Here is a 10,587-nt window from a genome sequence, read left to right as displayed (position 1 = left end):
ATTAAGGATTATTTTGATGTTACATCATTGCCTTTTCTCTTTTACTTTCCTTTTTAGTTTTATTTTAGGATTCCCTATTTTTAATGTTCATACAGAGATTTCTTTAACTGAAATACCGAATAGTTTCTTTGGTGTGAAAAACTATAATAGTACACAGGATCCTAATGAGACAATTAATAATGTGAAATAGGAAGTAAAGGGCTAAAGGTGTAAGGAAAGTGGGAAGGGTGGGGGAAAGGTAATAAGGGAGAGGAAAAACAATATGAGAAACTGAAAAAATGGAAATAAAGTGTTTGTAAATGGGGAGGGGAGAGGGGGTGAAGGGAGGGCAGGGCCAAGGGGAAAAAATGAGAATCAAGACCTATTATGTAAAGGTACAGAATCCCAATGATGAATGTAATTGTATTGTATACCTAGATTGTACCAATAACCTCAATAAAAAGAAAAAAAATTAAAAAAAGGAATTAAAAATTAATTTTTAAAAGTGGAAAAATTGGCCAAATTGGTTCAAAACATGAATGACAAATTCACCAAAGATTCAGAATCCTCAAAAAGATATCAGCCTGAAACACCTGAAATAAAAAACTGTATAGAATTCATAAATTGCATAAATAACCAATGTGAGGCTGGGGATTTAGCTCAGTAGTTCCGCCACCTGCATAGTAAGTGCAAGGACAGGAGTTCGATCCCTGGTACCAAAAAAAAAAAAAAAAAAAAAAAAAAAAAAAAAAAAAAATGTGAAGACTGAGTACCTGAAATTAAGGACAAGATGGTAAATTACTACAATATTCAGAAGTCATACACACACACACACAAACACAAACACACACAAATAAGAGGAAAAGAAAAGACCATTCGGCAGCTACAAGATGATACTAAAAAGACCTTTAAGGTTAATTAATGTTAGAGGAAAAACTATGGAATTATTAATATGTTTACAGAAATCATAAGAGAAGACTTCCCAAATATGAGAAAAGAGTTCAACATACAAGCAAGTGTGGCTTCCAAAACACCAAGCAACTATGATGAAAAAAGAAGCTTAACAAGATATATCCTTATTAAATTGCCAGATATTTAAAAAAACTCACAATTTTAGAAGCAGTCAGAGAAAAATAAAAATCACACATAAAGGTAAACACATTCAAATTATGAAAGACTTTTCAACACAAATTTTAAAGCCCAGAAGAGTTTAAAGTATTTCAAGCACTAAGAACAAATAACTTCCTACCCAAAGTCACATACTCAGCAATGCTTCCATTTAAAATAGATGAGAGGTTCCAGAGCTGCTTCCTGTGGCCTGAGAGGACCCTGGGCTGGTGCTGGTACTTCCCTCCTGTCATGGCCCCCAAGCGCCAGTCTCCGCTCACCCCTCTGACCAAGAAGCCCCGATAGTCTCCAGGCCCCAAGTCTGAGGCAGCATCCGCCTCACCGGGCCTACCCAAGGGAGAAAAAGAACAAGAAGAAGCAATTGAACATATTGATGGAGTACAAAATGAAAGACAGACAATGAACAAGCCTGTGAGGAGATATTGAAAGGAGAATAGAAATATAACAAATTCCGCCAACCATTTTTTCAGAAGTGGTCAGAATTGATCCCCAAAATCCCAAACTTTTGGGTAACAACATGTGTTAACCATCCACAAGTGTCTGCACTGCTTGGGGAGGAAGGTGAGGAGGCATTGCATTATTTGACCAGAGTCAAAGTGACAGAATTTGAATATGTAAAATCAGGTTACAGAATAGATTTTTATTTTGATGGAAATCCTTACTTTGAAAATAAAGTTCTCTCCAAAGAATCTCATCTGAACGAGAGTGGTGGTCCATCTTAAAAGTCCATTGAAATCAAATGGAAATCTGGAAAGGATTTGACGAAATGTTCAAGTCAAACACAAATAAAGCCAGTAGGAAGAGGCAGCATGAAGAATCCAAGAGCTTCTTCACCTGGTTTACTGACCGTTCTGATACAGGAGCAGATGAGTTGGGAGAGGACATCAAAGATGATATTTAGCCAAATCCGTTGCAGTACTACTTGGTTCCTGATGTGGATGATGAGGAAGGGGAAGGAGAAGAAGATGATGATGACTATGCAGAAGAAGGATTGGAAGACATTGATGAAGAAGGGGATGAGGATGAAGGTGAAGAAGATGAAGATGATGATGAAGGGGAGGAAGGAGAGGAGGATGAAGGAGAAGATGACTGATTGAACACTGATGGATTCCAACCTTCTTTTATTTTATCCTTTTTTAAAATTTTTTTTTTTTTAATTTTCTCCAGTCCCTGGGAACAATTTGCAGTCTTTTCCCCCGTCTTGTGCTCAGTCACCCTGTTCTTAAAGTCTTTTCTCAAACCTCGACTTAGTTTATGGGAGTTACCTTGAGCAGAATACATTGGGAAAAGGATCTCTACAACTTTCTGTTCTAAATTCATTTTGGTTCCCTCCTGTCTCCACACAAACTGCATGGAATCAATACCACCGCGCTCTGTGGGAAAAAAGAAAACCCTTCTGCTACCTTCACTCTGCTGTAAGCTGGAGGGTACTAGGCCCCTGTGTAGTAGTGCATAGAATTCTAGCTTTTTTCCTCCTTTCTCTGTATATTGGGCTCAGGGATTACATTGTGTCTCTATGTGAATACGGACAGTTAGCATTTACCGACATGTACCTGTCTACTTTCTATTGTTTAAATAAAGAAAAAGAAATCTTTTAAAAATGGGGTATAGAAGGTTAGCAAATTGTGGGTTTGAGATGTTTGGGTGGGTTAAGCGGGCATTTAACAACATAGCTTCTCCTTTGGCATGTTTAATTGTGATGTTAACAGACATTCTTGCAGTTTAAGATTACACTTTTAAAATAAAATTCTCTCCTAATAATGACTTGAGCCCTGCCACTCCATGGGAGAATCAGCAGAACCTGTAGGGTCTTATTTGGAATTGACATTCTCTATTGTAATTTTGTTGGTTTATTTTTAAATTCTTTTTTGTTTTCACTGGAAAGGAAAAGGTGATGCGCAGTTATAAATGTTCAAAGTGTACAAATTGCTTTCTTACAATAAAACTACATGTGTACAGGAATAAAATAGATAAAGAAATGAGGACATTTCATGAAAAAGACAAGCTCCATAGATATATGGATATAAGCAAGAACTCCAGAAAATACTGAAGAATTGTGACAGCCAACCTGAATCCTGCTTGTGCCTCAATGCCATTTTGTACCTGTGCTTGAACAAAGTTCTTGCACTTGAACAAAGCACCCAAAACTCCCACATCCTGCTTGGCAGAAAACTTGCTGCAGTTGTAGGATGTTTTGTATCTCACCTAGTGTGTGAAACTTCTTTGTGCCCCTCCCACTAGCCTAGCATGGTTATGCTTCTGTAAGATTCCACTTGCTCTCCCCTGACCCCTCCCCAACTGAAAGCATGGTTTAAAAGGAGAAATCAAATGGCTTCCCATTGCCAAGGAATCTTTCTGGGTGGTAGCCCCTCCTCAGCTGCCAGCTATAATAAATGGGCTTGAATCTGGCACAGAGTATGGTGCATCTCTATTGTTCAAACCTGCTTATCCATAACAGAATATCCTAGACAGAAATTTAAAAAAAGAATAAAGCTAAAAACATGGATTAAACGAAAACACCTAGAAATGTCAATGGATAAACAACAACAACAAATGGCAAGAAAAGAAAAACAAATGAGTCACAAACCGAGAAAGAATACAATGATAGTAAATAATTAACACATCTCAGTATTATTTCTCCATGTTAGTAGCCTCAACTCTCCAATTAAAAGACACAGATGGGCAGAATGGATCAAAATATGGAGTCTAACAATCTATTGAAATCAAGAAACACATCTAATCCAAAAGATATTCATAGACTAAAAATCAAAGGATGGAAAACAATATTTCATGTATCAGGAACCACTGTGCGATAAAATTAGAAATCAATGACAGAAGAATCTACAGAAAAAGTAAAAGCAGCTAAAAAATTATATCACACTCCTAAACAACCAATGGGTCACAGAAGAAATCAAAAAAGAAATTTTAAAATTTCTAGAAGTTAAAGGCAAAGTACAACTCATGAGAACCTAAAGGACACTACAAAAGCAGTCCTAAGAGAGAAGATCATTACAAACAATGCCTACATTAAGAAAACAGAGTGTAGGAAGAAAAGGACTACAGGTGTAGAGGGAGTGGGAAGGATAGGGGAAAGGAAATAAGGGAAAAGAAAAAATATGAGAAAAGGAAAAAATGGAAACAAAGTCTTTGTAAATAGGGAAGGGTGGAGAGGGTGAGAGAGGACAGGGGTATGGGGAAAGAATAGAAGCAAGATCTGTCATGTAAAGGTACAAGATCCCAATGATGAATGTAACTGTACTGTATACCTAAAATGTACCAATACTCAATGAAAAAAAAAAGAGTAAAGTCAAATAATCTCATGAAGAACCTTAAGATACTTGAGAAATAACAACAATCCAGGCCCAAACTAAAATTAAGAAAGGAAATCATAGGGCTAGGGATTTAGCTTAGTGGTTCTGCTGCCTGCCTCACAAGCACAAAGACCCAAGTTCTATCCCTAGTACAAAAAAAAAGAGAAAGGAAATCATAAATATTAGAGCAGAAATTAATGAAATCGAGCCTAAAAACAATACAAAGAATCATAAAATTGAAGAGCTGGTTTGTTGAAAGAATAAATGAAGTAGATAAACCCTTAGGCAAACTTACTGAGAGAAAAAGAGAAAAGATTGACATAAATACAATTAGAAATTAAAAAGGAGAAATCACAACAGACATTGTCAAAATCTAGAAGATAATTAGTAACTGCTAAATTAGAACATTTTTAAGAAATGGACAGATTCCTAGACTCATACCAAATATAATTCAAGAAGACACAAAAATACTGAACAACCCAATAACAGGCAATGAAATTGAGGCAGTAATAAAGAATCTATCAACTGAAAAATCCCAGGATGTGACAGTTTCACTGCCAAATTCTAAAAAAACTTAAGGATGTCATATCACTTATATTCCTCAAGCTCTTCAAAAAAATTAAAAGGGAGTGCTTCCAGATTCATTTATGAAAGCCAACATCACTATTATTCTAAAATGAGACAAAGACCCAACTGAAAAGAAAACTATAGGCCAATCTCCTTAACGAACATAGATGCAAAAATCCTCAACAAGATATTAGAAAACAGAACTCAGCTCATCATCAAAAAGATAATACAGCATGATAAAATAGGCTTCATCCCAGAGATGCAAGGACTGCTCAACAAATGCAAATCAATAAATACAATACATTACATAGACAGAAGCAAGGTAAAAAACAAAACAAAACACATGATTATATATAAATAGATGCAGAAAAGGCTTTCAACAAAATCCAATACCCCTTCATGAAAGAACCCTGAAAAGCATAGGTAAAAAGGACCATACCTGAATTTTTTCTTTTTTTTTTTTTTTGGTGTCAGGGATCAAACTCGGGTCGATCAGAAGAACTTGAGCTTGCGAGGCAGGCAGCAAAACCAATGAGCAAAATGCCCAGCCCGATACCTGAATTTGATAAGATATTTATGACAAACCAGCAGCCAATATCATATTAAATGGGGAAAAACTAAAAGCATTCCTTCTAAAATCAAGAAAAAAGAGAAGGATGCCTACTATCACCAGTTCTACTGTAGTACTCAAAGCACTAGCCAGAGAAATCAGGCAAAAGAAAGAAAAAAAAAAAGGGTTACATGTAGGAAAAGAAGAACTCAAATCATCATTATTTGCAGTTGATGTGATACTCTACATAGAAGACTCAAACAATTCACCAAAAAGCTTAGAAGTAACAACCAACTTCAGCAATGTAGTAGGATAAAATCAATAGCATTTGTGTACACCAATAATGAATACAATTAGGAAGAAGTTATGAAAATAATACCATTCACAGTAGCATTTAAAAAATGAAATATATAGGTACTAACCTAATCAAGGAAGTGAAAGATCTCTATAAAGAAAACTAAAGTACTCTGAAAGAGGAGATTGGAGATGAAATCAGAAATTGGAAAGCTATCCTCTGCTCCTGGATAGGCAGGCAATAATCTCAAAATGGCCATACTACCAAAACTGTTATATAGATTCAATGTAATCTCAATCAAAATATTAACAGCATACTTTACAGACCTAGAGAAAACAATCCTAAAATTCATACGGAGCCAGAAGAGACCCAAAATAGCAAAAGCAATCTTGAGTAACAAAAGCAAAGCAGGAGGCCTTGCAATATTTGACCTCAAACTATACTACAAAGCAACAGTAATAAAAGCAGCATGATACTGGAACAAAAACAGATGCATAGATCAAGGGAACAGAATAGATACAGAAACATGCCAGACACATTCAATGTCTGATCTTTGACAAAGGGGCCAAAAGCATACGAATGATGCTGGGAAAACTGGATATCTGTTTACAGAAGATTTAAGTTGAACCCATATCTGTCACCATGTAGCAAATTAAAATCAAAATGGATCAGAGATCTAAACATTAAAATGAAACATCGAACCTACTGGAAGATAAAATAAGTTAAACACTATAAGTCATAGGCAAATGAAAGGATTTCCTAAACAGAACTGCAATTGTACAGAAACAACAGCAAGAATCAACAATTGGGATTACATCAAATTAAAAACCTTCTTTATAGCAACAGAATCAATTAGTAGAATGAAGAGACAACCTACAGAACGGGAAAAAAATCTTGCATAATATAATATATATATATATATTATATAAAATAAAAGGTACAATTAGGAAATGGACAAGGAAAATGAACAGATACTTGGCAGAAGAAATATGAATGGCCAACAAATATATGAAAAAACTGTTCAACATCTCTGGCTATTAGAGAAATACAAATTAAATAATGCTGAGATTCCATATTACACCAGAAAGAATGGCAGTCATCAAGAAATCGAAAAGAAACAAGTATTGGCATGGCTGCAGTGAAACAGGAAATGTCCTATACTGCTGGCCAGAATGTAAACTGGTAAAATCATTATGGAAATCAGTATGGAGATTTTTCAAGAATTAAAATTAGAAATTCCATATGACCCAGCTATTCCTCTTTTAGGTGTCTTCCCAAAGAGCTAAAGACATCATACTACAGTAATACATGCACACCAATGTTTGTAACAGTATAAATCATAATAGCTGAATCTTAGAAACAACCTGTATGTCCATCACAGACAACTGGATACAATATAGGTATCTATACATAATGGGATGCTACTCAGCTATAAAGAAGGTCAAATTTGAAATATGGGAAAATGGGTGCACCTGGAAAATATAATGTTGAGTGAAATCAATCAGATACCAAGTTTAAATACTGTATGGTATCTCTACTTTGAGTAAGGCAAAGTACAAGGAAAGCACAATAAATATGTGCCAAATAGAAGGAGACAAGAGGACAGATCTCTTGCAAGTGGGAAGGGATCCAAGAGAACACAGGTGAGAGGAGACAATTAGAGAAGAAGAAGAAATAAGCAGAATAAAGTTATGTCATGTACAGGAACCTACAAGTCCTAGTGACTGTAAACATTATATGTTATAAACTTGAGATAAGAGTAATAATATCAACCAGAATGAAAACAGAGAAAGAGGATTTAGAGGAGGAAGGAAAAAAGTGAAGGAAGGGGAAGGGGACTAAAAAAAGGAATCAATCTGTTGTATTTACACGTACCCACTCCCCAAGATGATTGTAAACTGCATGTACTGTAAGTATACACCAATAAAAAGGTGAAGGAGAAATAGTTCCTAAGACAAAGACACAATAAAATAAAAATGTGAGTGAATTGGAGGCTAGCAGACCTGCCATGAAAGAAATGTTTTTAAAAAAATGATCTTCAGAGAACGATGAGTCAATCCCAATGATGAATGTAACTGTATTGTATACCTAGATTGTACCAATAAACTCAATAAAAAAGAATCAATTCTTCAAGGAGATTAAATCCTTAATAGGTATGTGCCCACAAAGTGTAAAATCACTCAAAGCAAAACAGAACTTCAAATCGCAATAGATACATCCATTAATATATGTAGTGACTTCAACCTCTGAAAGTACATACAACCAGCAGGTTGAAAAATCAGTGAGACTATGACAGAATTGAATAGTACCATCAACTAAATGGACTGAATTGTAGGATATTTGATCCACAACTGCAGAACACACATTCTTCTTAAGCTTCCAGGGAATATTCACCAAGACTCACTAGATTCGGACCCATAAGACATACCTTAATACATCAAAACAATAGATTACTCAGAATATGCTCGTAGAAAACAATGGGGGGCAGACACAGAGCTGGATGGACAATTCATAGAAAATATGGCCTCCTGACCCACCTTCTCTTTGAGTGACTTTTGCTTTCTCAACAATGACACCCCCAGGCCCTCTCCTGTACTATTTCCAGAGACTCAATTGCTAAACTGCCTCTGGCATGAGCACAAAGTCTACTCAGTCCCCTCTATCCTGTGTCAGAAGCCACCACCAATCCAGAATTCATGCCTGGTTTTCTTAGTCTCATCCCAAACCCTCTGGCTGGAATGTGACTTTAAAAAAAAAAAAGTCCCTCCTTTCCCCACTTTGCTAACACTTGAATCCCATGGCTTCCCTGACACTCCCTGCCTCCCTGAAAATCATTGAATCTGACCTTGTCAGACTAGGTTTGTGTCTCCATGTTTTTGGCTGGTGAGCTATTAATTTTTTAAAGGCAATGTAATTTATTTATAATGCTAAATTTATTTAAAGTACAAAGCTGCCTTTATTCTGCATTAACACTATTTTGCCTCTTGGTAACAGAATGCCTTTTAGTTTATGAAATAATTGTAAATTTTTATTTCCCTGAGTATATTACAAATGAACAAAAAGTTTGACAGTCCTATTTAGACTAAAATGGTTTTGAAATTGTAATTGTTCATGAAAATTTCAATGCCTGTGAGTCATTGCTATATAAAAGCAACTAAAAATGAGAAAAAAAGAAGGAAAATGATGTGTAAAAGGTATTATGACAATTTAAGGGGGAATGCTTTGAAATAATGTTCCTCATCAGTCTTCAAATTAATTTCTAGATATTTTTCTTCTAAGCCCATATTTTAAAAATTATTAAACCACTGAAAATGAAGACTAGTAAAACTGTCCAAACTATAATGGATACGTTAGAAGGACAAAAAGAAGTAATTAATTTTTTAAAATTTCAGCTTCCAGAACATGGATGATTGTGTTCTTTCCAGCCTGCTCTTGGTGAAACCCATCTTCAAACACACATCATATGCTGGGATTCCTCACTGCAGCAATGACCCCTAAGTAAGTGAGGATTTCTAAGGGGCGTGAAACTCACTGTCCTGGATTCTCCAGTGGCTAGGGACCATCTGTGCTTGCAGCTACCTCTGAAAACTGGAATACTGAACCCTGGCCCATAGTGACCATGTTTAGAGAGAGGCTTTGCAAAAGAATTAGAGCATACTCAGGCTGTGGAGAGGAGATAAGTACTTTCTAAGAACAACAAAGAAAGTACTAAAAAGATGACCTTTAGACTGGTCTTGAAATGAGTACTAGGGAGACAGCACTCACGTGGTGACAGTATTGAAGCCACAAGCCTTCAGCTTCAGTAGGCGGTCCCTCCAGTACTCCCTGGGCACCCGGAAGTAGTGGATAGTGCCTGATAAGATCAGGAACGGGCAGCCTTCCAGTGTGAAGTTTGAGCCCTTAACTTGTAGACCCACTTTTCGGTTCTTCAAGTGGGAGGGTGTCAGGAGAGTTTGATTAATCCTGCAAAGACAAGGGAAGTACATGAAGTCCTAGACACAAAGGCTGGGTAGATCAGAAAGGCCTTTCCTTCAGTGCTCTAAACATCCCTATGGGGAGAGAAACCTCCGTAGCCTTTCCTTGAAACATACCTGGGAAATTGGTCATGACTGAGCTGCTCCATCACTGAAAAGGCTAATGACAGGCACAGGATACATTCAAGTCTCACCAGGAAGATCCACATGATGAATAGGATAGAAGAGGAGTCAGAGATGCAGGGCTTGAGGGAGGGTAGCTGGGAGCCAAGAAAAACCTGCTAGGAGGATGGTGAGGGTGATGGAGGCAGAATTTACTACTGTTCTTTTGCATTGCCTGGAATCACAACAGCCCAAGGTCACTTCTACTCACTGGAGGCCACATCTATTACTCTGCATCACAGAGTTGCCTGTTAAACTCCTGGATTTTCAGATACCACAAATTTTATTACATAACAGAGAATGATCTCTAGGAAGGTTGTTGGAGACACTCAACTGCTAAGGCAGTTCTATGTCTCAGCATAGAACATAGCCTGGAGGTAGGAGCAATTCCTGCACAGAGAGACCCAATTCTTATTTCAACCCAACACTGCACTTCTCTGGAACCATAGTCCATCTCTTGGTGAATTTCTGGAGCACACTATCTGTGTGGCTCTAATTTTCTTGATGTTGCTCACTCTGGGGCAAATGCTCTTTTCTCCCTGTATCAAAAACCCTATGAGCTACATATTGAAGATATACTCCTAAGTGAAATAAATAAGTCACACATGTGTAAATACCGAA

The 10,587-nt window shown here is 36.7% G+C and overlaps 1 protein-coding gene and 1 pseudogene across 1 annotated transcript in view; one reads left to right on the top strand and one right to left on the bottom strand.

The window, feature by feature from the left end:
- LOC104875042 (beta-galactosidase-1-like protein 2) overlaps positions 1 to 10,013 on the bottom strand; it is a 48,786-nt gene extending 38,773 nt beyond the window's left edge. The window contains 2 exon segments of the mRNA XM_033764010.1: positions 9,596 to 9,793; positions 9,922 to 10,013. Of these exon segments, the coding sequence (XP_033619901.1) occupies positions 9,596 to 9,793; positions 9,922 to 10,013 (290 nt within the window).
- LOC104874682 lies at positions 1,339 to 2,200 on the top strand (annotated as a pseudogene).
- Positions 10,014 to 10,587: the final 574 nt, after the last annotated feature.

This window comes from Fukomys damarensis, unplaced genomic scaffold, assembly GCF_012274545.1.
Source record: "Fukomys damarensis isolate Sample0158 unplaced genomic scaffold, DMR_v1.0_HiC HiC_scaffold_16, whole genome shotgun sequence".
Classification (NCBI taxonomy): Eukaryota; Metazoa; Chordata; class Mammalia; order Rodentia; family Bathyergidae; genus Fukomys; species Fukomys damarensis.
This window is presented reverse-complemented; position numbering and strand designations above follow the sequence as displayed.